The sequence below is a fragment of the Aythya fuligula genome, chromosome Z, assembly GCF_009819795.1.
Source record: "Aythya fuligula isolate bAytFul2 chromosome Z, bAytFul2.pri, whole genome shotgun sequence".
Taxonomy (NCBI): domain Eukaryota; kingdom Metazoa; phylum Chordata; class Aves; order Anseriformes; family Anatidae; genus Aythya; species Aythya fuligula.
In genome coordinates, this window is record NC_045593.1 from 529,733 (window position 1) to 554,495 (window position 24,763).

The 24,763-nt window shown below is 40.7% G+C and overlaps 1 protein-coding gene across 1 annotated transcript; it reads left to right on the forward strand.

The window, feature by feature from the left end:
• The first annotated feature begins 1,266 nt into the window (after positions 1-1,266).
• ATP8B1 (ATPase phospholipid transporting 8B1) lies at positions 1,267-24,019 on the forward strand. Its single transcript, XM_032205513.1, has 27 exons — positions 1,267-1,447; positions 2,394-2,491; positions 3,780-3,893; positions 4,445-4,543; positions 4,645-4,706; positions 5,160-5,232; positions 5,328-5,398; positions 7,417-7,499; positions 8,572-8,730; positions 8,908-8,996; positions 9,664-9,854; positions 10,422-10,630; positions 11,719-11,762; positions 11,900-12,056; positions 13,246-13,434; positions 13,914-14,026; positions 14,518-14,682; positions 15,369-15,480; positions 16,191-16,266; positions 16,934-17,066; positions 18,234-18,519; positions 19,288-19,511; positions 20,456-20,539; positions 21,484-21,729; positions 22,103-22,241; positions 22,784-22,914; positions 23,789-24,019. The coding sequence occupies exons 1-27, from the start codon at positions 1,267-1,269 to the stop codon at positions 24,017-24,019; spliced, it is 3,759 nt and encodes a 1,252-aa protein (XP_032061404.1).
• Positions 24,020-24,763: the final 744 nt, after the last annotated feature.

The following is a 24,763-nucleotide window of genomic DNA, read 5'->3' on the forward strand; positions in this document are numbered from 1 at the left end:
GTAACGTGGGTGCTGGCAGGGTTTGGTGTCAGCCCCAGAGATTGCTGTTTGCTGGTTTTGTCGACAGCAGCACGTGGGTGGGGTAGCGCTGGCCTTGCCTCCTAGGGCTGGGCTCCTGCGTTATGCAGCCTGGCCCCACTGCCTCTGTGGGGGTGTCAGGCTGTCGGGGCAGCTGAATGGAGCTGCTGCCCGCGGGACTGCGATGTCCCCGTGCTGGGGAGGGCCCAGCGATGGCCAGAGGTGCACAGCGTGGGGACGCAGCTGGAGGGGGCACGGGCACCCGGCACGGCTGAGCTGGAGGCCAGCGCTCCTCCCAAGCATCAGGGCTGAGCCAAACGGGGCTGCTGGTGCCAGTGCTGGGGGGGAGTAAAGTGAAGCTGGCTGGGGCTGGAGGGGCTTCCTGGTGCACACGGGGCCCTGCCAGAAACCCCTGGGGTGGTGGAGCCCCTTCCTCTCTTCGGGGCTTGTAATTTCCCACAGCTTTCCCTGTGCTGGCACAGACGGATCAGAACCTATCCCGAAGTGGTGGTCTGCAGAAAGGAACACAAGTTGAGCTTCGGTACAAAGAGTTTGGAAATTGCCTGGCTAGGAATGAGCAGGGCACACTCATCACAACAATCTAAACTGTTGTAAGGATCGGTAATTAAAATGCCAGGACACCCAGCAAAGCAATAGGCTGGCCAGGCGGAGATGGAAACCACCTAGGAGTTGTGCGGGTGGTTGTTTGTGTGGGACGGCAGGGGTGGAGCTGCACACCGGGAGATGGTTTCTGGATTTAGCTTACAGCCAGTTAATGGGATGCTGTCCGCTGCAGCAAACAGCTGAAGCTGCACAATGTGTCTATGTGATCTAAAAACGCTGAAGGAGGCTGCAGTTCCCCCAGCTCCTCTCATCCTGACCCCTCCATGCAGGTCGGTGGCATGGCCCTGGGTATTTGGGTGTTCGCAGGCTTGCTCATCTCCGTGTCCCATTACCGATGTCCTGCGTCACGACTGCAGGGTGTTCCTTGGGCTGCCGTGTGAGTGTGCCTAATTACACACAGCACAACGGTAATGAGGGACTTGCTGTGAACGTAACTGCCACGTGACTTCGGTCCCTACTTCCAAACCAAGCCTGCGCTCTAAGCTCGTCCAGGGAAACCGGTTTCAAACGTGGGTTTCGCTGGCTGGTATTGACAGAGCGACATTCTGGGGACATGGTTTGCAGTTCTTGCTGTGATAGCTCCGCTCCTGAACCTTTACAAAATGTTTGCAGGGTGCTAGAGGCATGATCTCGGAACGGGATTCGGAGACCACCTTCGATGAGGATTCGCAGCCTAACGATGAGGAGGTGCCCTACAGCGACGACGACACGGAGGATGAGCTGGACAGCCGGCAGCCTGGGGTCGAGTCAGAACAAGCCCAAACCAACAGAGGCACTGAGGAGAGCCGAGAGACACTGAGAAAAGGTACTGCTACGTTAGAAACTTGCTTGGGGTAGCAAATGATTCTCAGTACTGATGCTGAGCCGTGTGTAGATCGATTTGCTTTTTGTGGCTCATCTGTCAGACAGGACTTGGAATGGCTTATCCAAGTGTCTGAAGGAGCGATTGGTAGCAATTCATTCTATCAAATACCAGTATGAAAATCAACGTAATTCCAGTCCGCAACCAGAGTTCTGTGCCACTGCCTGTTGCATACAACTAATGATGTGCTTGGTGACCTCATGTTAATTAAGGCAGGTGCTAGATGTACGTAACCCGCGGTCTGAGAGCTGCTTGAACAGAACTTCAGTTAACTTGTCTTCCCCATCACCTGGACATTTGATCCAGTATAAGCCTATTTTGTGTGTTTAGTGGGTTGTTTCCATATATTTCTAAATGATAAGGGGCCTTAATGTGGAGATGGATGGTTTGTTAGGATGTTAGGATGGTTGAAGAAATAAAATGAGTGCTTCAGGTTTTTGCTTACGGTTGCAAAAGAAAGTCATTGCATGATGTGGTGATAGGATTTTATTTTTTTTCAAAAGATGGGTGAATCTTTCCATTTTAAAAAAAGACTGTTTTGGGTGCTGAGTGCTTCACAGGTGTTAGCAAAAGCAAACTGGAAGAGGGGAAAGGAGGGAATTCAGCCTGACTAAATGTTCCTCTAAGTTTTCAATTTCTCATAGAACTTCCAAATTGTTATTTTGCTTCTTCCTTGCTGAGATTATATTTTAATTGCTAGTAAAGACAAATAAGCTGGACATTTCTTGAAAACCCTTTCTTAGACACTGTAATAAGAAAAGCAGGTACCAGTCTTGTTTCAATTGAAAGTACCTTACAAATATGGCATTTGAAAAAAAGGGAAGGCAGATTGGCTTCCTCATGTTTACAGCAATCAGATGTTGACCCATTTTCACCTTGACTCTTCCAGACTGCAGCTGGCAAGTTAAAGCAAATGATCAACACTTCTATGAGCAACCCCAGTTTAAGAGAACAATACTTCTGTGCTTCAAAAAAAGCAAATATGCGGTAAGTTTTCTTTATCTTAATTATGTGATTATAGTACCTGTCAGGGTGAATGCTTTCTTAATGTCAATAAGATCTTTCCAACCATTTTTGACTCATCTAAAAACCACTAATAACACTTCCTTAGGATTTCCAGCAAAGGTAGAGAAATGTAATTGACTTTGGCTTTGTGAATGGAAAAACAAAGTATCAAAAGACTTGCTTAAGATGAGATAGGGAATTAGAAGCCAGGTGTCCTCAGTCCATATTCTGAGTTTTATCTGCTCAACTACAGCTGTTGCAAACATCCAGAAAGGTGTCATCTTTTGTATAAGAAGTCTTATACATTAAGCATTAAGCAATATCCTGATAAAGCTAGACGGAGGCTAGTAGACCATTGGGAATGTTCATTTAAACAGTGTCATTCCAAATCCACCTAATTATGATCAAGGCAACTTTTTTTAAAAAAATATCAATTATCAAGACAAAAGGCTCAGTAATTTTTTTTTGATCCTAATTTTTTAATTTTGCGAAGTACGTAAGCTTTTGTGCTAGTATGTGGTGCTGGTTGTGAGTGACAGAGGATTGGACTTTGTGGTTGTGTGTGGACTGCCTGGCTTTATCCGTGATGTGTTGGCCTCTGTGGTTTCCTTGCATCTGCTGTGGTTTCTGCCTGGTGGATGTGAGGCAGTTTGGGTTATTTCATGCATGACTATGAACATTTAATAGTAAAACTTCTACAGTTGGATCCATTATTAAAATGGAAGTCCTTTATGCTTCAACTAGGTAGGGGCTGCCACTTATCAAGTTAACCTCTGCTGGGTCTCACATTGTCCCTCCTGAACAAGTCTGATTAAAAGTCCTTTGTGTCTGGATGCATTGTTTGTGGTTTGACATCTGAGACCAATTGTATCCCTATTAGTGATACTGTGTATGTAGCAAATAAAACTGACATGCACCAGAGAGAACACTGCATAGGACAGGGAGAGCACTGAAGTCCCCCCTGTTCCCCCCCTTCTTCGTGCCCTTTTGGCAGTGCCATGTGCGCTGTGTCACTCACCTGGGCCAGGCTGTCTCCTTTCCACACAGTGACTCTGTGATGCCCTGTAGTCCTTGCTGTAGCCAGGGTGGAAGTGTGAGGTGCTTTTTGGAGTGTGTTAATGTCAGTGCAGACCTTTTTGTCTGGTTTCATTAAGACAGTGACCCGTTTGAAACTGTTGACGATGGGTACAGCTCTAGCAAAGTTTATAGGAAAGATTTCCTATAAAAATACTTTCCGTGTGTTGTGAATGACATTTGGTTTCTTCAACAGGGAAATGCGATTAAGACATACAAGTACAACCCCATCACATTTTTACCGCTGAATCTGTTTGAGCAGTTTAAAAGAGCAGCCAACTTCTATTTCCTGGTCCTTCTCATTTTGCAGGTAAGGCGTAGTTTATAAAGAGAGAATACTAACAGGGAAGTGAGTTTGAGGTGCTAATGTACTGAGCTGAATACTACTTATGAAACCGTTCATTGCTATCCTGTTAGGAAATTGCAGGTTGCTGCGTAAGGGACTGCAGCTGAACTGTTAGAGAAACTAAGCACATCTTAACAGAAATCCGTATCAGCCTACCCTAGCTTTGTATTAGCTAAGATGAGCTAGTTGCAGAGTTTATGAATTTTTTGAGGACAAGGTATTTCTTTTGGCTATTACTCTGTAAAATATGATGGCCTTCAAGTCCCATTCATGAACCAGAAGCACCAACAGAAAATATGAGCAATTAACAGTTGTTAAAGAGAAAACAGCGCTGAGGTACAGCAGCACAGTCAAAATCTCCCCCCGAGATTTTTTCATCTTCACAACCTGTCTTAAAATTCTCTCTCTGATGTGTTGGTTTTATTTTTTATGTTTTAACTGCCCCAGTCCTTAATGTTTCTGAATTGAGTTTGATAGCAATCCCATATTGAGCTGATACTCTTTGTCTCTGACAGGCAATTCCTCAAATATCTACCCTGTCATGGTATACAACGCTGGTGCCCTTACTCTTGGTCCTGGGAATAACTGCAGTCAAAGACCTAGTGGATGACATAGTAAGCAACGTGTTCTGTTAATAATAAAAGCAAAAGAAAACAGTGTTGTTCTTCAGCTGTGACATGCAGTGGGGAGTACATTCTCTGCTCCTGGTTTTCAGGCCCGTCACAAGATGGACAATGAGGTTAATAACAGGACATGTGAAGTCATCAGGGATGGAAGGTTTGTACCGTTCACTTCTTAACTTAGTAAGTAAAGTTTGTTGCTTTTGGTACAAAGCTTCATCACAGATCATGAACTGTAGATGACAGGGAAAGTTCAGCTTTTTGTTCTCTACTGTTCCATACGTCTGTGTGAAAACCTAATTGGAAACAGAAGAGAAATGCCTGAAGGAGTCATTTAAACTTAGTTCTGTGGCAGTAAATCTGTGCTAAGAGCAACTTGCTTGGAGAGTTGGACAGAAATTCATATATGGGTGAACAGGAAAGAGCAGAGGTAGGTTGTCTTCTAAGTTTTAGATTCCCAGCTAAACTGCAGTTCCCAAAACCAAAAAAAAACCACATCTTACCAAGATGTAATGTCTTCATACTAAGGAAAGTTTAATATTTCAAGATGTATAGATTGTATAATGTTCTAGATTAAATAGTAATAATCATTAAACTATCTTGATATTAGGTTCAAAAACACAAAATGGAAAGATATTAAAGTTGGTGATATCATTCGTCTGAAGAAAAATACTTTCGTTCCTGTAAGTGCTTTAGATATGTTTGTTTTATGTTTCTACAGAATTCTGTACAAATCTTGACTTGGATTTATTTGCTGCTTATTTATTTGTTTCACTAGGCTGATATTTTGCTGCTATCCAGCTCAGAACCAAACAGTCTCTGCTATGTAGAGACAGCTGAACTAGATGGGTAAGGTTCTACTTAAGGATTTCTTAGATTTATTTTTGGCTTCCTGGTAAAAGATCAATAAGTGTTTATTTCAGAAGTAAGCTAATGTAAAGTAATACAGTTATTGTCAGGGTAAGGGTGCAATTAGTTGTTTTGTCTTAGTCTTCATGGATAAGGCCAGCCCCTGAGTCCCTATGTCGAGAAGCAATGGTGAACTGAATGGCAAACAACTGGTAGTATGTGATGGTCCAATTAGGGACCATCTGTACAAATTGTCCCCAACAGATTTGAGAAGATACATCTGAACGTGATAAGAGCTGGCTGACATCATTCTGCATGTAAGCCACTGTCAATCATCTTCAAAAGATCACAGAGATCCAGGGAAATCCCAGAGGCTTCAAACACAGCAAGTATCACACCCTTCTACTAACAAGGGCCAAAATGACATTAAGAAAACTATGGACTAGTCTGCCTCACCTCAGTCCCTGGAAAAACTGTGGAGCAGGCCCTCATGGAACCTGTGTCCAGGTACATGAAGAACAAGAATTTGACTGGGGAAAGCCAACAAGGATTAACATTGTGCTTGACCAACCTGGCTGTTGCTTTGTGTATTGAAATACCTTGCTCATTGGATATGGAGTCCATTCTGTAGCAGAAGATGTCATTTACCTTGATTTTATGAAAATATTTGATATGGTGTCCCACAAAAAAAAGAGAAAAAAAAAAAGAAAAAAAAAGGGGAGTTCTTGTGGACAGCAAGCAAGACAGCAGTGCACCCTTGCAGCAGTGGCAAACTGTCCTGGACTTCTTCAGGCCCACTATCAAACCAGCAGATCGAGTTGTTCCATGCTACCTGGCATTTGTTAAGCCACACCTGGAAAGCTGTGTGCAGTTTTTGATCCCCACAATTCAAGGAACATTAAAATCTGGTGAGGATCCACTGGAGTGCCAAGATAGTTGAAGCATTGGAGTACCTGGTACGCTAAGAAAGGGTGCAGGAGCCGGATTTATTCAGCCTGGAGAAGTGAAGGGTAATTTAATCACAGCCTTGCGATATTCATGGTTACAGCAAAGATGCCCTGTACACGAGGACGCACATTGACAGGACAACAGGACAACAAAAGCAATGGATGCGTTACTTCGGAAGAAATTCTGTTTGGATTTAAGAATGGTTGTTCTCATGGTGAAGAATTTTTACCACTGGAATAAGTTGCCCAGAGAGGTGGGAACACCTCCCTTGCTGGAAACAATGAAGGCTTGGCTTGATGGAGCCCTGGATAACCTTGTCTAAGGTCCTGCTTCTGACTGGACGTTGGACTGTTGATTGCCAGAGGTCTCTTCCAACTGGGTCTTTTCTATTATTCTAAGCTCTCTAAGTTAGAGTGAGAAAATTAAAAAATAAAAAAATAAAAATCCATGTTTTCTGTGGAAGTTTTTCTAAGAAACTGCTTAAGAATGGTAAATCTCAGTGTCTCTGTCACAATTGCGTTGTAAGTGTTGCTTTAGTTCACGTTGTCAGAAGAGGTAGCGCTGACTTTTATTTTACAAAAGGCTGTAGTGATATGAACTGCACCTAAATTAACTGAAATGATAGTTTTTCTGAATAAATAACTACTTACTCACTCAGCTTTTAGTGATCTTAAAAACAATAATTAATCATGCAGAAGAAGGATCTGCTTATATTGCAAATGTTTGTTCTCAGTTGGAATTTTCAACAATGTCAGTTATTAAATCGTGTTTTAAAATAACCATTAATCAAACTTAAATATTGCTTTAGAAAAACAGTATTTCTGAGCACCCTCACTTTTCTAAGTACAGGGATGCTACTGTGTCAGGTTTCATTTGTGAGGAGAAGCAACCGAGCAGTGCAAGAACTAGTCCTGTTATTCATGAATGTTTCTCATCCATGCAAATGCATAGCTCAGCTCGTTGCTTCCAGGTGGGAGGTTGGTGTCTATGGTGTACTGTTTAATTTTGTTCAAACTTCTTTCCTGTATCAATGTTTTCAATAAAATGACCTTTTTATCCTTTCTTTTTAGTGAGACTAACTTAAAATTCAAAATGGCACTGGAGGTAACAGACAAGTATCTTCAAGAAGAAAGTGCAATGGCGGACTTTAATGGTTTGTACAGTTGCATTTTTATTGTTACAGCTATTCAAACGCTGCTCAAACAGTTTACAGTACAAGTAAATAAAACACAGGTGTGGTTTGAGACACTGCTAATGGTTCTTGTGACACTGGAGTTAGTGGCTTCATAGCTTTTGTCACAAGGCAGCATTGGCAAGTTGCACAAGGAAACTGCTGCTGAGCAAAATACAGCCAATCTGAGGATAAGACCTTTGCCATGAATGAGATATGACGCACTGAGTAGGTAGGACAGGACCCTTTATTAGCATTTGCCTGCCTGTTTTCTTTGGAAAATATGTTTGCTGTTGGGGTTTTGGTGTGCCTCTTCCTGTGCTTCTCTTCCCTGACTACAGACGGTACAGGATTGGAGACACTGCTGTTTGGGCCTCAGAGTGTCGTTCTGTGTTCCTCTGTAGCGATCAGCATTTATGTTGCCATTTACACCTATATATTTGTTTACTTATGTCTGAAGCAGAGTTTAGATGATTCTAAGTGCAGCATGAACCAGAATTTTAGAATGAGCTCAGTTTGGGGTTGGAAACAAAAAATGACCAATCATAAAGTACACAGTAAGAATAGGGCAAGTTCTAAGAGTCAAAGAAACAGGTCTCTTTTTTAGCTGAAATATTCACAGATATCTGAACAAGTAGCAGCTTATTTCATGAGATTTGTCTCACTGTGTTCATCCTAGAGACATCCAGCGAGAGGCTTGCTCTTGTAGGCAGGCTGTTGTTAAAACTTGAGAAATATTAAAAGAAACTTGGACAAGAAAAGCATCTGATTTGCCAGTAAATGCTGTGTGTAATGATCATGGTGCAGAAATGAATTATTTCTTCTATTTCAGTCTGGAAAGTGAAAGTCCACCCAAGAAGCCATTTTTAAAAAGCCAGCAACACAGCACTGACTATTTGTACACACCAAATCTCACATACATGGTTTGTTTAGAACAATCGTACAAAACAACAACAACAAATTTCCACAAAGTAAAATAACTTGTATGGTGGGTACAAATTGATCCGTTTTTATTTAACTGTTGTATATTAAACATACTCTCCTGAAAATTTAGGTCTGATTGAATGTGAAGAACCTAATAACAGACTGGATAAGTTCACAGGAACATTATTCTGGAGAAACATGAGTTATGCGTTAGATGCTGATAAGATCTTACTACGTGGATGTAAAATTAGGAATACAGACTTCTGCCATGGAGTTGTCATATTTGCAGGTATTTATGAAATGAACAAATGAACATGTAACATTTACTCACTAGAAGTGTGCCTTTAGAAGGGAAAATGTGTCTTTCTCTTATGAAATTTGACTATATTTTATGTCCCAGGTTTGTAAAATACTAATATTAATACTTGTTAATGTATTACATTTTTATTTTTTTCTTTATTTTTAGGTGCTGATACAAAAATAATGAAAAATAGTGGAAAGACAAAATTTAAAAGGACAAAAATTGACTCCCTTATGAATTACATGGTTTATACTGTAAGACGTTTTCTATAAAATTCAGATGTTTGAGTTCACTTTTAAGTGAATAGAGTGAATGCAAATTTAGAAGAGTGTTTGTTTGTTTGTTTGTTTGTTTTGCTATAGGAAGTATGTTTCTACTTTGTTTTGGGTTGGAATGCAGTAGGGGAAGGAATCTAAAAAGGTGCCTTGCTGTTGGTGGAATCTGTGATCCTTAACTTCAGATGTTGGGCAGCCAACGCAGAGCAGGAGTGTGCTCCAAAAGCAGTGTTGTAGGTGCTTCTGGTCTGCTCTGAGCTGCTGGAGAGAGCCTTGAGGACCTGGGTCCTGGTCCTGAGCTCTGTTCAGCACCTGAGAAGTGCTGAAAGAGGAAAAAAAGAGCTGGACTGCAGGCAGGCAGAGGCATCTGTGGCAGCATGACTGCGGTTCTGCCCTTGCTCCAAGCACATTCATGTGCCCTACTCACTGCCTGCTTAAGCACATGTAAAAACAAAAAACTGTGCTTGGGACATAAACTAAAATTAGAACCCTGATTATTTGATGAGACTATTTTGTGGGAAAGATTTGCTCCCCTTCTTTTTACTTAAAAATACATGTAATATTCTTTTTGGTACATGGAGATTTCAGAGTTACTCCTAGCAAACATTCCTGAAGTGTCTGACAGGCCTCTCTGTGTACACTGCAGATTTTTCTGGTCCTCATCCTGCTGTCGGCTGGCCTTGCCATCGGGCACACTTACTGGGAGCAGCAGATCGGCAACTCCTCCTGGTACCTCTACGACGCTGAAGACTACAGTCCTCCGTATCGCGGCTTCCTTAACTTCTGGGGATATATCATTGTTCTGAACACCATGGTTCCCATTTCCCTCTATGTGAGGTAAGTAAATACCTTGGCCTTTCAACAGCTAAACTGGTCATAGAGTTGAATTACTGAACTTTAGAATTAATGGTGAGCTAACTTAATTTTCCATTGGTGGTAACAGATGCAGCTTCCCAGCGGATGGGAAAGCACACTGCTTTGTCTTACTGAAAAGATGTTGGATATACTCACCCTCTTCACTGGGATTTTAGAAAAGAGTGATCCGTTATGTATCATTTTCATATAAAATCATCACCCAAAGATTTTTGACTCAGAATTCAAAGATATCAAGCTTTCCTTACAGTATTAAGCATATACACTTTATACTTTGACTAAGGAAAAAAAATTCCTAGACATAAATGCTGTTCCCAAGTGGGATTCCGATTTGTTATGGGAGCATCATCATCAATACTTTCGGCTTGATCAGGCCGTAAAGACTCTTCCCAGCTGTTGAAGCTGAGCTGTGTGGTCTGATGTTAGTTTGAGACGCCTGTCTAGGGGCGATGGTGCTCTGTAATACGCTGATAAAATGTCATTGCTTTGACATACAGCCGGGAGTAAGAACTTTTGTTTTATTTCATTTAGTGTTGAAGTGATTCGTTTGGGCCAAAGCTATTTTATAAACTGGGACCTGCAAATGTATTACTCTGAGAAGGACACGGCCGCGAAGGCCAGAACCACCACGCTGAATGAGCAGCTGGGGCAGATCCACTACATCTTCTCTGATAAGACAGGAACGCTCACGCAGAACATCATGACATTTAAAAAATGTTGCATAAATGGCCAAAGATATGGTAAGTCTTTGCCATGCTGCTGCACCCCACGGCATCAACCAGCTTTGATTTCTATAGCAAATGCCAAAGCATCCCAGTACCAGGGGTCCTTTTTGTGGATGGCAGTGGTGCTGGGTGCTCCATCCATGGGGGATGGCCCTCTACCCTCTACCCAGCTGGCCGCAGGTGCAATGCTGGTCCCTGGGGGCATGGCACAGCCCTGGTCCAGCCCGCCCTGCCCTGCAGCGTGTTTGTGTGCCGTGATCTCTGTCTGCCAGGAGAAACTTGCAGAAGTGTTTGCAGAGATCTGCAGGGAAACAGGAGTGCTTGCAGGTTGCACCCTCCCGCCGAAGGGGAGGAACATTAATGCTGGTTTGAAATCAGGTGCATGAGTCTTCTTACTTTCAACTGAGCTTCCACAATATAGCCCTGGCATTGAGCAAAGCTCTGGTAAAACTGAATGGTTGGAGTTTTCCCATTGTTTTCAGCTTTAAAAAGGGGAAATGGGTGGAGTTGAGTGGAAACTTCACAGTATAAAAGTCAGAAATGAGTGATTTACAGAATGCTTTGCGTTTCGTAGAAATGCTCTGGGAACATTTCTGGAAATGAACCTAGAAATCAATAAGAAAGTGCAATAAGAGCAGCAGCTTTTCAGTTTAATGTTAGTTACATCCATTTCCAAACTTGTCTGGACTTCAGTGTTTGGAATACACAGTGATGTGCTCCAAACCGAGCTATCGTTTGGTCAGTTCAAACAACAAAGAGCAATGTGCTAATACTGTATGCTTCTTAAACATCATACCTCTGAAGAGAGAAGAGGAACTTCTGACAGTAAAAGCTCTGTTAAAACAAGATGGATGTTTTAGGACAATTCCACCACATTTTCCTTTTCTTATTTTTGGTTTGGTATCACTGGCATAGACAGTTACACCCGACAAGACACAAAGGTACTGCTGCTATGAATGAATTTGCCTTTTTTTTTTTTTTAATCAGAGACGTTCTAGTGTGATAGATGTAAATATTCTATATACTGTTGACTTTGTGAATGAGTTGTAAAAACCTTTGGTTTTCTGCCCCGTGCCTTCCAACTGATGGTGCTTGCATTGCAGGAGACTGCCGCGATGGAGCAGGGCAGCTCCCGAGCCACCCGGAGGTAGGTTGGTCTGACCTGGCAGAGAAGTCCTTGCAGTTTGTAGGGAACGTTGCCGTGCCAAGGTATGAAGGGATGCAGGTAGGCTTGAAGAATTGCACATGAGATAACCCAAACTCTCTCTTCTGTTTTCTAAGCAGCAAGTGGATTTCAGCTGGAACATGTACGCAGATGGAAAGTTCTTGTTCTATGATCACTACCTGATAGAGCAAATAAAGTCCAGAAAGGACCCAGAAATCCAAAAGTTCTTTCTTCTGCTTGCTATTTGTCACACAGTCATGGTCGATGTTTCTGATGGTGAGTATCATTTTTTTTCTCTTGTGTAAGGGGAAACAGCAATTGAAGTCCAGTTACACAAGAGAGGTCCGGCACTAATGCAGATCCCATAAATAAGGAAGAGTGCTAGGTTGTTCTTTTAAGTTAAACAAAAGCAAGTTCCTGTGCCATTTCCTGTACTCAATTTACCTGTTTACATAAGGAGGGTTGTCTTTATGATGGTTCCAGTTTTGACTAACGTGCATCTTGAGTAACAACAGATCTAGAAAGGTAGTGGAACAGCTTATACAGAGGGCTTGTGTTTCCTGTTACTGATCTTCTATCTATTCAAATATGTCTTTAAAATCTCCAAAGCATAAACCTCAAATAAAATGAATATGATACTAGTAAAGTCTCTGGTTCCACACACAAATGTGAAAATGGAAACACTTTTGGAAACTTGTTTTCAGTGTGGATAAACAAGCATTTTCAGCATGAAGATCTCATTCACTTACTCCACGAAGCACAGCCCATAGCTGTACACAAACTGTATGTCTGTCCTAAGAATATCAGCAGCAGGTAACAAAAGTGAATAACAGAAGTGTGACAGGAACTGAATTTGAAGGTGAATGGGTATTGAAGAATTCATGTGGAAAGTAAGGTTGAAAGATAAATAAGATATGCTCGACACAAGAAAAGAGTAACACTGCTTTACTTGCATCTTTGTGAGATCTTTGTGAAACCAGCAGTTTCCTGTCCCTTTGTGCTCTTCCTGCTGATGTTTTTGGGGTTATTTCCACTATGTTGGTGTTTTTGGCCAAGGATTTTTGATTTTTTGCTGTTGTTGTTGTTGCTGGTGTTTTTTTAAAACTTCCTTTGGAAATGCTTAAATAAAAATGCTAAGAAATTAAGATATTTAAGTTACATTTGTCTTGAGACAGAGTAGTAAGCCTTTATACATGGAAAGAAGAGGTTCAGCGTCTTAGTGCATTTGGAAAGTACACCTGATGGGAAGGGGGAGTCCCTAGTCCTTCTCCTCTGATGGCACTGCTGTTGGGTGCTGCAGCAGTGTGTTGGACCCCACTTCAGAAAGGGAGAGGACGTGGCATTGTGTGTCCCCCTGTCAATTGCAAAGAATGGGTGTTAAGTTTTGAGCTGTGGGGTCTGAGTGCCCCTGTAATGCTCAGGTGTACCCTGGCTTTCTTTCCTTTTCACTGTGTCAACAATGCAGGTCAGATCAATTACCAGGCGGCCTCCCCAGACGAAGGGGCCTTGGTTACGGCAGCCAGAAACTTTGGCTACGTTTTTCTCTCACGAACACAAAATACCATCACGATAAGTGAAATGGGGATTGAAAAAACCTATGATGTCCTTGCTATCTTGGATTTCAACAGCGATAGAAAACGAATGTCTGTCATTGGTAAGTTGACTACAAACAACCTCTAATTTATAAGACCTTTTATAGGATAGGTTGCTTGCATTTCCTAGGTGGAATGGCTGTGTGACACACACTCCTATGATAGATTTTACTGCACATAGATCTGGATAGCAAAATAGAGGCTTTGTAATGAGGTGCAAATGTGTTTTCTTACCAGTCCTGGTGCTCAGATGCGGCCTCTGCTGAAGATGATCTGTGGTTCCTTTAGTAGAAGCTTGAAGAAATTTTACAAAGTTAATTCATTCCCCTTATTCCCCAAAATAAATTAGTTTTATGTTTTTTGTAAGAACTAGGAATGTAGAATGTGTTATAAATAATTTCAGGGATGAGGGACTACAAAGAAACGTGGTCATGTAGCTTTGGCAGCTAACAGCAGTACACTGAAGAATCTAATCTGAAACTATTCCTTTGTTTAAATGTACTCTAACTTTTTGTCCCACCTCTCGTATTACACTCTACAGTAAGAGACTCCAATGGAAATATAAGGCTGTATTGTAAAGGAGCTGATACAGTAATTTATGAACGATTGCACCCAAGGAATGTAAAGAGAGAAGCTACAGAAGAAGCACTAGATGTATGTTTGCATTTTATATTCTGTTCTTACAATCACATATTAAATTTATTTCTGACCATAATCTAATTTCATTTATGTCCTTTTGGTAAGCTATTAAACAAATGCAGCCCTATAAATGGCTTTACACATTATCCCAAACCTGAGAAATAATAAGAGCAACGTTAGGTCATCATGCACATTTTAAAAATGCATGATCTTTGCAGGAGAAGTGAACTTACATTTTGTCTATTGCTTTTTTGTTTGTTTTTTTTTATGAGTATTCCAGGTCACTAAAATCTGTTCTATTTGTCACCTCCTCAGACTGCCTTTCAATTTAGACTGCCTTGCAAGTTATAATTTACTTTTTGTTATTTCTGAAATGCTCAATATTTATTGTGCAGTCACTTGTTTTATCAGACCTGTGTAATGCTTCTGATTGTAACTTTGATGTTTGGTTTCAAAACAAAGAGTTTTTTGTGCATATGTGTTGTTTTTTTTTCTTCATTTTTCAGGTGTTTGCAAATGAAACTCTTAGAACACTCTGCCTCTGCTACAAAGACATTAGTGATGATGAATTTGAAGCATGGAATAAAAAGTTCATGGAGGCCAGTGTAGCTACAACTAATCGTGATGAAGCTCTGGACAAAGTATATGAGGAAATAGAAAAAAACTTGATTGTAAGTCAAGCTTTAAATTTTTAGTGTACTTTTATTCTTATGTAAGAAGAAACAGATCTTTCTGAAAATAAATTATCCTTGTCTATAGACTTTTTGCTTTAGATCTTTTCAGTATTTTATTGGCTTTAAGACCAAGACAAATTCTAGAGCAAGTTGAAAAGAATGAAAGGAAATGTATTATTCTCCAATAATATGTTTTTTGCTTTCCCCCAGCCCAATCATCCTGTTCTTCCCTGTTATTCTTTAATTTACAGGTTCATTTCAGGATGTCAGTAGTTGTACATGTATTACAAATACATTGTTAACAAACAAACAAACAAAAAAGCCTCTGAAGTTGCTACTACACCTTTCAAGCCCAGATTAGTTCTAGCATCCACACCATGATGCAGCTTTTCTATGTCAGAGGGTTTGTTATCCTTTGAAGAAAATTTTGATCATTAATAACATGCAGAAGCTATAGAAAACTTGAGTTGTCTGATTTCTAACAATTTATCTTCTGATATTTTAGTAGATGTATTTCAGTGCAGTGACTTTTATATATGAGGCATTATCTTTACTGAATTCTTATCCTGAGTTGTACCTTGGCTTGAAGACATAGCCAAAATAGCATTGTTCTCTACTGTAAATGAATCAGTTTTCTATAGATGTTTATCTTACTGAATACCTGTGTTTGAAATATCTCCCAGCTCCTTGGTGCAACAGCTATCGAAGACAAACTACAGGATGGAGTTCCAGAAACTATTTCCAAACTTTCAAAAGCAGATATTAAAATCTGGGTGCTTACTGGTGACAAAAAAGGTAAGTTTGTTTACAGCCAAAGAGCTAGCAAAAACACTGTAACAGCTAGAAGATAAACCGGGACAGATGCAGACTTGTAGTGAAACACGTTTTCTAGAAAAGCACAGCATGAAAGTGCATCTAAATCAAAACTGGAAGACTTTCTACAATGTGCAGAAGTTCATGCCAGCTGTTCCCAATCCAGAATTACTGGGTGGGCTTCTGGGTAACTTCTGTTCCTCCAATAGATTAATGTAGCTGACTGATTTAGTGGTTGTCTTCTATAGGGAAATACCCAGATCCTGTTTTTCCCAGTGCAAAGCAAATGAAGAACAATTTGCTTTAAAAAAACAACAACAAAAAACACAACAAAACTTTAATGCCACCATGCTTGCTTGGCTCTTAGGGCAGAACACTTACATGCCAAACTTGTCTTTTTACAATGAAATCCAGGTCCTACAACATGGATAGAGGTGCAGCCAGATCAGCGTTGCATATAGGACGCTGTTATTCTATGGGAAATAATAAAGAAGCATTCCCCCCAGCTTCTGTGTACTAAGATTTATTTGTCCTGTTCCTCCATGCTATGTGGTGGTGAAAGGGAACATGCCATGCTGAAATGTAACTTCAAAAATTACTTAAGAAGACTTCCTGTACTTCTGGCTGCCCCCAGTAGTTACTCGGGACTGAACTTTAAGTCGATACTTTCCTCTGTATTTTTTTAATTTTAGAAACTGCTGAAAATATTGGATTTTCTTGCGACCTCTTAACAGATGAGACAACAATCTGCTATGGAGAAGATATCAGGCAAGTGAAAAGCACAAAGAATTTCTGTGTAGGAGTTAAAAATGTTCAATTTTTAAAATTATCCCAGCAGTAACATTGGTTTATCCCACAATGGTTCTTCTGTGCCTGAGGAGCATTTGCTGGCTGTTGTTTGGCTGTATGCTGTCTGTTTCTTGGCTTTTCCTGGAATTGTAATTTTACAAAGCAACATCTTCACTGTGGGTAAAGGTGGTGATACCCTATTTGGAGAAGGTTTTAAGTTCTAGGTCAACAACTGTTGACATTAAATTTGTAGTTCAAAAAATGGAATTAAGTTCCGTGTGCTTTGGAGTGCAACTGATTAAAAACTGGCAACCTTTGTGGGGAAAACATCGATATTGAGGAGATGCATTTTCTTTATGATTCTGAAGAAATGACTTTTAAAATTAAAGTTTTCTAAGTTTCTTGGAAAAATAAGTGTTGCTAGCTGTATTGTAATATTTTTATTGTAGTCTGGGACTGATACATAGAATCGTTGAATCATATAGTCATTTAGGTTGGAAAAGACCCCTAAGATCATCAAGTCTGATCATCAGACTGACATTACTGAGTTCACCAATAAATTATGTCTCTAAGCACCACATACACAAACTTTATCTTAGTTTAAAGTTTATCCTTGGTTTTTCTGTAATGAAAAATTTCTTTCCAGTGCTCTTCTTCAAACGAGGTTGGAAAACCAGAGGAACAGAGCTGGATCGAGTACACATTCCTCTCTAAGAATGAATGAGCCCTTCTTTCAGGGTAGTAGAGATCGTGCTTTAATAATCACTGGCTCCTGGTTGGTATGTAGAAAGGAGGATCTCCTGTGCTCCTGTGTATTTGAGATTTGGGGGGTACTACCATGTCACAGTGTCCTTCACTCCATTCATTTGTCTGCTTTGCCAAACCAGTCAACAAAAATTCTTTGGCCCTTGTGCCACCACTTGACCATCTCTGTTTGATATTTATGTTCAAAAATATTTTTAGTTTTTAAGGTTGAAAATAGGCCTCGGTAAAGAAAGTAATGTCTTTGGCTTTTCAAATCACCGTGGTAGCTGCCATCAAAGTAAAACCAAACCTCTGCAAAAGCACAGCCTGATTTTCAGAGTGTTTATTTTTCATGAGGATGCCAGTCTAATGGAAAAAAATGAGAAAGGGAAGGAGATGACTGCCAGCTGCAGACGATTCATGGCTTCTGTGTAGGCAAAGAAATCATGCTTGAAATGAAAGATGGAAGTGAAAGTGTAGAAACAAAAGACAAGTTTTCTGCTCCGTCCTGCAGTATAGTGCTCTCTTATAGGAGCTTAGAAAGCAGAAAAGAGCTTTTGGCAGAAGTGGCTAGCAGTAATTCAGTGACTATTACCCACCCTGTTGGCAGGCTGCTTTTACAGACAGCTGACAAGGAGAAAGTCCAGTGAAGAGCTCCACACCGTCTGCCGCATTCAGCATTCCAGCTCTAAGCCTTTATTCTGTATAAAGAAACGCTATTGTGTGTCAGGCATAGGAAGCAGGCTGGAAAGCTCTCGAAGTTATCTAGCAGGAGCATCGGGTAAAATCACAGGTCTGCTACTGCTACCCGCTGTTCCAGAGGTACTGCCCCAGAGTTCGCTTGGGTATTTATAGAAAACTTCCACCTTTGCTGAGCGTGGTCATGCTTCCTATAGAAAGAGGCAAGTTTCAATATCAGAATGTTTTTCAAAAGTGAATTAGCTGCCGCCACCAGAAGAAATATTCCTTTGTACTCTGCAAGGAGTGCTGTGACACTGAATACAAGCATTTTGATTTTGTTAACCCCACCAGATATGTTCTTTTCATTGTTTCCATGGCTGTTTGTTCACTCCTCTGCACGAGCATTTAGTTAAAATGCTATAAATGGGATATAATGAAGTTAAGTGTGTAGTGTGTATAGGCAGCTCTTGGAGTGCTATTTTAAATGGTGTAAAAGGGAACATAACGTTTTTGTTACACAGAATGAAATCCTGCTGGAGAAGAAAAAGAAGAAAAAGAAACTTAAACTGAAATTCCCCAGAACAGCAGAAGAGAAACAAAAGCAAATTGAGAAGAGAAGAAAGGCTGAAGCTTACAAAGAGCAGCAGCAGAAGAACTTTGTTGATTTGGCATGCGAATGCAAGGCTGTGATCTGCTGCCGAGTGACTCCGAAACAAAAAGCCATGGTGGTTGAGCTTGTGAAGAAATACAAGAAAGCTATTACTCTGGCTATTGGGGACGGTGCCAATGATGTGAACATGATTAAAAGTAAGGCAGCTGTAAGACTTCTCTCGGTAGGAAACATCTCTTCTGGGAGTTCTTCCACGATCTCCTCGCTATTTCTGTTTGTTAAGAAGACTGTACCATCTGTTTCATTACCTACATTAACATTTCTTGCGTCCTTGTTACCTTCTATGCCTGCGCTGTCCCTTTTTGAGGAAGCCCTTTATGAAATGGTTAGTGGGTTTTGGTGATTTTAGCTTTTTGTGTAGACATTCCCCGAGAGGGGTCTTGAATTATGTCTGTTACCATGTTGGGGGTTCCAAATGTAATATAAAGACAAAACAAGAGCATAGGTGTCCCTTGCTTGGAGGCATTAGCCTGCTGTATTGCAACTGGCATTCTTTGAAACACTTGCTGAGGAAACCCATTGAAAAACAAACTTCTTGGAGATGGTTTATGCTAGGAAGTCTGTATCTGTAAACTGCCTGACCAGCTTGTTCAGGGGTTTTGCTTGCTCTGTCTCATCACTTACTTCTCACCTCAGTCAAATTTCCCAGTAGCCATTCAGATGGAACAAGCACGGAGAGAGAACCCAAATACCAGTGAAAACGTGAGCAGTAAATAACAGGGCAAGGAGGGGAGTGTGCACTGTTGTGTTAATCTTTAATGAAGCTTTTGTGCTGTACACAGAAATAAAATGGGGCAGGAAAGCGAGAAGCAGAGAAAAGGAACTGGTGAAAGATTTGCCCTCGGTCATGTTGTTGCTCTCCCTTTGTTTAATACAGTGTGTGTGGTCTTTGTTTGTTACCTTAGCTGCCCACATTGGAGTTGGAATCAGCGGCCAAGAAGGGATGCAAGCTGTCATGTCAAGCGACTACTCTTTTGGGCAATTCCGCTACCTCCAAAGACTGCTGCTGGTCCACGGACGATGGTCGTACATTAGGATGTGCAAGTTCCTAAGATATTTTTTCTACAAAAACTTTGCTTTTACACTAGTCCATATCTGGTATTCGTTCTTTAATGGCTTTTCTGCCCAGGTAAGAAGGCATGGTCTTGTCTACTATTTATTAACGGGCAGGTCTTCCTTTTCATCGGCGCAGAATAGCAAAAGCTTAACCTGGGAAGTGATGGGAACCCAAACTTAACATCAGTAATTTCTGCAGGAGAATTGATTATAACTACTAAGCTAGTTACTTATAAGCAAAGCAGTTGGTTATGATTTCAGAGCAGTTACAGTCAATATCATGATTGTAGAGGGAGGGAGGGAGGAAGGGATTGTTAAATAGTGGTTTGGGAAACCTTTCTTAACTACGCTGTTTAAATATTCATAGGTGAAGCAAGATGGTGCATTTATCTATCAATAAGAAACCAAAACAATTTTATTTATATTTTTAATCTTGAACTGCTGGCTCGAAATGTGCTCGTTGTAAATGGCACTGCTTGAAGTTCACATAGTGTTGAAAGGTTGTGCTTATCTGTGTGCCAGAAAGACTTCAGGGGATGAGATGCATCTCCATGGGCAGAAGCAAAACACAGGAAGATGTAATTGCATGGTCCAGCATGGAGCATCAGGGCCATAGTCACAGACAAGCATCCCTGCCTGAGGTTAATAACATTTTCTGTGGTGGAAATTATGGATGCTTAGGACAAAACAAAAGAGAAGAAACCAGGGTTCCCCAACTTGTGTGTGAGTGCTCATCACAGTCACAAATGCGGCTATAAACCAGGCTGACACCCCGTGTGGTGTTCAGTTTCAATAGTGCTTCAGGTCAGGTGGTGGTGATGGTTTGTAAGGAGCGGGAAGCTTAATACATGCTAGAAATGGTTTTAACAGCGTTTTGACCTAGGGTGTTTCTTGCCTTTTGGGTAAACAGAGACAGGTAATTTAATGCTTAACGGAGCACACAAATTTTCTCAGGAATTAGGAGGAAAAGGTGAAATCAAAAGGTAATCATTATGGACTTAAATTCTTCTGTTTCAGACAGCATATGAAGACTGGTTCATCACACTGTACAATGTATTGTACTCCAGTCTGCCGGTTCTGCTGGTTGGCTTGTTTGACCAGGTACTCTCCACGTTGTTGACAACAGATGAATTCAGAGGCAGTTAGAATCAAGTCTTAAATTACACTGAAACTGGTTGCTTTGTTTTATGTACAAGGCATCCTTTTTGAATGTAGTCCTATGCAGGATGTGAGGTAACAAAAGACAATAAGCAGAGGCTTACTGAAATACCCAAAGTGAATCAATTCAGAGGTCTTCAGTGCTAGTGTTGTTTGCTAGAAAATACTTCTCAGTACCTGCTGTTCTATGCTATCACACACAGCACAGAAACGGGCGGCTTTATTAATGGAAAAGGTACTCCTTGTGTACCCTTCTGACCTGAAGATGCAGGAAATGAACAATTTTGAATGACTGTACTTGATGGGAAGTCTTGGTGTGCAGCATTTGTTTTAATTCAACAGAACAAGTCCTTTTGGCCTTCTTTGCTTGTTTTTCCATACAAGCTGATCAGGCAAATCAATGCCTCTGTTTACTTTTGTAGTAAAACTTAAGAAATAAATTCAGTACCAAGTTAAGCTCTCACTTGAGTATATGTTAGAGACTAAAAGTCAGGATGTGTGATGATAGCCCTAGTCTGCTAATTCACAGCACAGGGAAAGACTCCAAAACAATACGTAGCTGTAACGAGTGACACAACTGCAGATGGTCTTGTCTGTGCAAACAATGGGCTAAGAACCTAGAAGCATAGAATCACTTAGGCTGGAGAAGACCATTAAGTCCTGAAAATGGGGTATGTGACAGCTTTGTAAGAGATGTCCTCTAGTCTTGGTTCGTCCCAGTTGTATGCATTACTCTGGAAAGTTGGCTGCCCATGCTGCTGGTTGAAAAGAAAAAGGAATCTGCCATTCCCTTTGGTGCATTATATAGTTGAATTTCTTACTATTCCAAGGTTCACACTGAGAACAAGAAATTGCAGCAATTTTTTATTTTTTTTTCCTTTATTAAGGACGTGAGCGACAAATTGAGTCTTCGGTTCCCTAGACTGTATGTTTTGGGACAGAAAGATTTACTTTTTAACTACAAGAAATTCTTTTTAAGTTTGCTTCATGGAGCTATAACATCACTGATAATCTTCTTCATACCATACGGAGCTTACCTTCAAACTATGGGACAAGACGGAGAAGCACCTTCAGATTATCAGTCATTTGCCATCACAGCAGCATCTTCTCTTGTATTTGTTGTCAACCTTCAGGCAAGTAGGCTTAGCTTCCTGATGTCTCTTGCTCTGAAAACAACTTCTGGCCATGTTTATAAATAATAATAAAATTTATAAATATTTTAAATTTATAAATATTTATAAATTTTTATAAATATTTATATATATATATATTTATATATATATTTAAATTTTTATAAATATTTATAAATATTTATAAAATTTATAAATATGTCTAAAAACATAACAATTTGCAAAATTTTCTACTTTATTTCCACCTCTCTTCTCTGTCGACACTCTTTCAGAATGAAATGTAACTGGGTAAGAGATTACCTGACCACAATGTTTGTCCTGATAGTGATCTGGTTTTGAATTAATGAACTCATGTGGAGTTTTTGTTTCCTTTCAGATTGGTTTGGATACATCTTACTGGACTTTTGTTAATGCCTTCTCAGTGTTTGGGAGTATTGCAATTTACTTCGGTATCACATTTGACTTACACAGTGCTGGGATCCATGTTCTCTTTCCTTCTGCTTTTCAGTTCACAGGTCAGCCCTTGTGTTTTGTGTGTCTTGTTTCTGTCTCCCAAGAACATTTTTACAAAGCAATGCAACTTGAGCAGAACCACTGCCAAAATGTCGTGGCACGAACTAATGCCTGTGAAAGGAAATGATGCTAAATACAAATATATTTCCAAGGAAGGATTTTGTTATGTTTGAGGCCAGCTTACCTAGAATATTTCATTTCTTTCAATGAAAACAAGCTGGAAATTGATGCTATCCAGCAGGAGGTGTTTGCAAATGAAAACTAAGGTAAAATTGGTGGGGCAGCTTTGAAGTAAAGAGAATGTGATGACCTTGCAGGGTGTTTGTTTGCCAGGTTGCTCTGATCAGTGGAAGGTAAAAGCCCGAAGCAAGATAGAGCCAAATGCTGCTATCAGCTCCTTGGGATTTTGTTGGAAGTCCAGGGAGGTGCGAGGAGCAGCCATTTGGAAAACATTTATTTTTAGGAATAGTGAACTTCCTAATTTTCCTAGAGATAGATCTTTCATATGTTGTCTTACATCTAAATATCCTCTTGCTATCCCTAGGAACTGCTCCAAATGCTCTGAGACAGCCATACCTCTGGCTGACCATGGTTTTAACGATCGCTGTCTGCTTACTTCCCGTGGTGGCACAGCGTTTCTTATCAATGACAATTTGGCCTTCGGAAAGTGACCGAGTGAGTAAAGGTTTATGTTATTTTCGGCACATGTTTACCTACAGGCACCGGTATTGGTACTGATACTGGAAACAAATAAGATCCCAGGCCAGGGAGCGTGGCAGCTGGGCTCTCCAGCGGCCAGGCCAGGCCTGCCTCTAGCCGCATGACAAACGCTGCCGTGGCGTTCTGCCGTCCCGTGCAGATCCCTGCTTTGATGTGTGCTTATTTCCCGGGGCTTCCTCGCGTACTTCTGTGTAATGCAGAGCTACATGTAAAAGCTCAGCACACAGTTCAGCGTGGGCTAATTTAGCCTTTGTCTTGGCCCAGCATTTTTCTTTGTAAAACCACAGAAACCTGCTTTGAAGCTACTGATGGTATTCTGCTTTTTATTTGGACTGTGTTGGAGTGTCTTTATTACATACCAGGGTGTAGGGGCCAATTTTGGTTTGCTTCTCTTTTGCCTTGAGCTGGCAAACTGCACAGGGAGGGTTATGATGTATGTAACGGAGTAACAGACTCTGAAACACAGTTGTTTAAAAAGGTATTAAATAAGTATCAGCATGCAAGCACAGTAATAGCTTTCAGTAGAAGCATCTTCAGTTCACTTTAATGAAAGACATTTCAAAGATAAATGAAAATAATGAAGTACAAAGTGATACAGTAAGTCCTTCAGAAACTTTGATATATAACCTTGTATACTCTTGTTTCAAACAATCAAATTTAAACAAGAAAACACTCCTATTAAACGGTTTCTGGTTTTCTTTGGTTTTTATTTGTTGTTTGTTTTTTTTAATAAAGCCTATCAGATTATTTCCCAAGAAAGTAAATGCAAAATGAAAACATGTTGTTTCCCTTTCAATCCATAAACTAATTTGTCTTTGCATGCGTGAAGATTCAGAAAAACCGTAAGAAATACATGGCAGAGGAAGAACAGTGGAAGAGGAGGCAGAGTGCTTTTCGCCGAGGGGTATCCAGCCGTCGTTCTGCTTATGCTTTCTCCCACCAACGAGGATACGCTGATCTTATTGCCTCTGGACGCAGCATACGGAAAAAGCGAGCGCCATTGGATGCAGTCCTGGGCAACGCTGTCACGGAAGTTAGAGAAGCTCGAGAAGCAAGCTGATGTACTACACTCTTGGGGAGAGGTTTCTTATCCAAATGATTGCACATTTTTGTTGGTGTTGTTGTTTTAAACAAACTCAGGATATTTTTTTAAACCAAATTTTTATGCTTTACCACAGAACTTCTTGGTTTTGGACTACTGAAAGCACAGAAGAGCCAAGAGTTCTCTGCAGAGCTACTTATCCTTGTGCAACTGATTTCTGTTCAATGTGAAACTGAAGGATGTGTGTGTTAGAGCATGAAACTGGCATTATAATTCCATGCCTGGAATTGCAACTTTTCTTTACATAAAATTGCAGCTACATTTCATATTGTGTCTTTGAAAACAAACTGCCAAGCAGCAGTTACTTTGTGTGCTCCATTTCATTAAATTGTACAATGATCATGTCGTGTTAGATGATCAGACTTTCGAGAGTCACAGATACTCTCGTCTGAGCTTGTGCAGCTGAGATTAAGAAATACCTGGTAACAAACTTTGGTCAGCATCAGACTTTATTGGGTATTCTGACACTTATAGATGTCATTTTTGTCCATTTTGATTTCTCGGTTGACTACAGCTTGCTGCATTAAATTGAGAGACTTTTCTTTCCATGTGGTCGGTATAAGCGGTATGCCATTGTTCCTTTCAGAACGAATTCCTTGCTTTTCCCTGGAATAAAGAAATCTGAGTCCGCAGCTACCAGATGTTGTTTCCTCACTTGCCATTTCTGTCCTTGCAGGGTACCTGTGGCTGCCCACGCGCTGT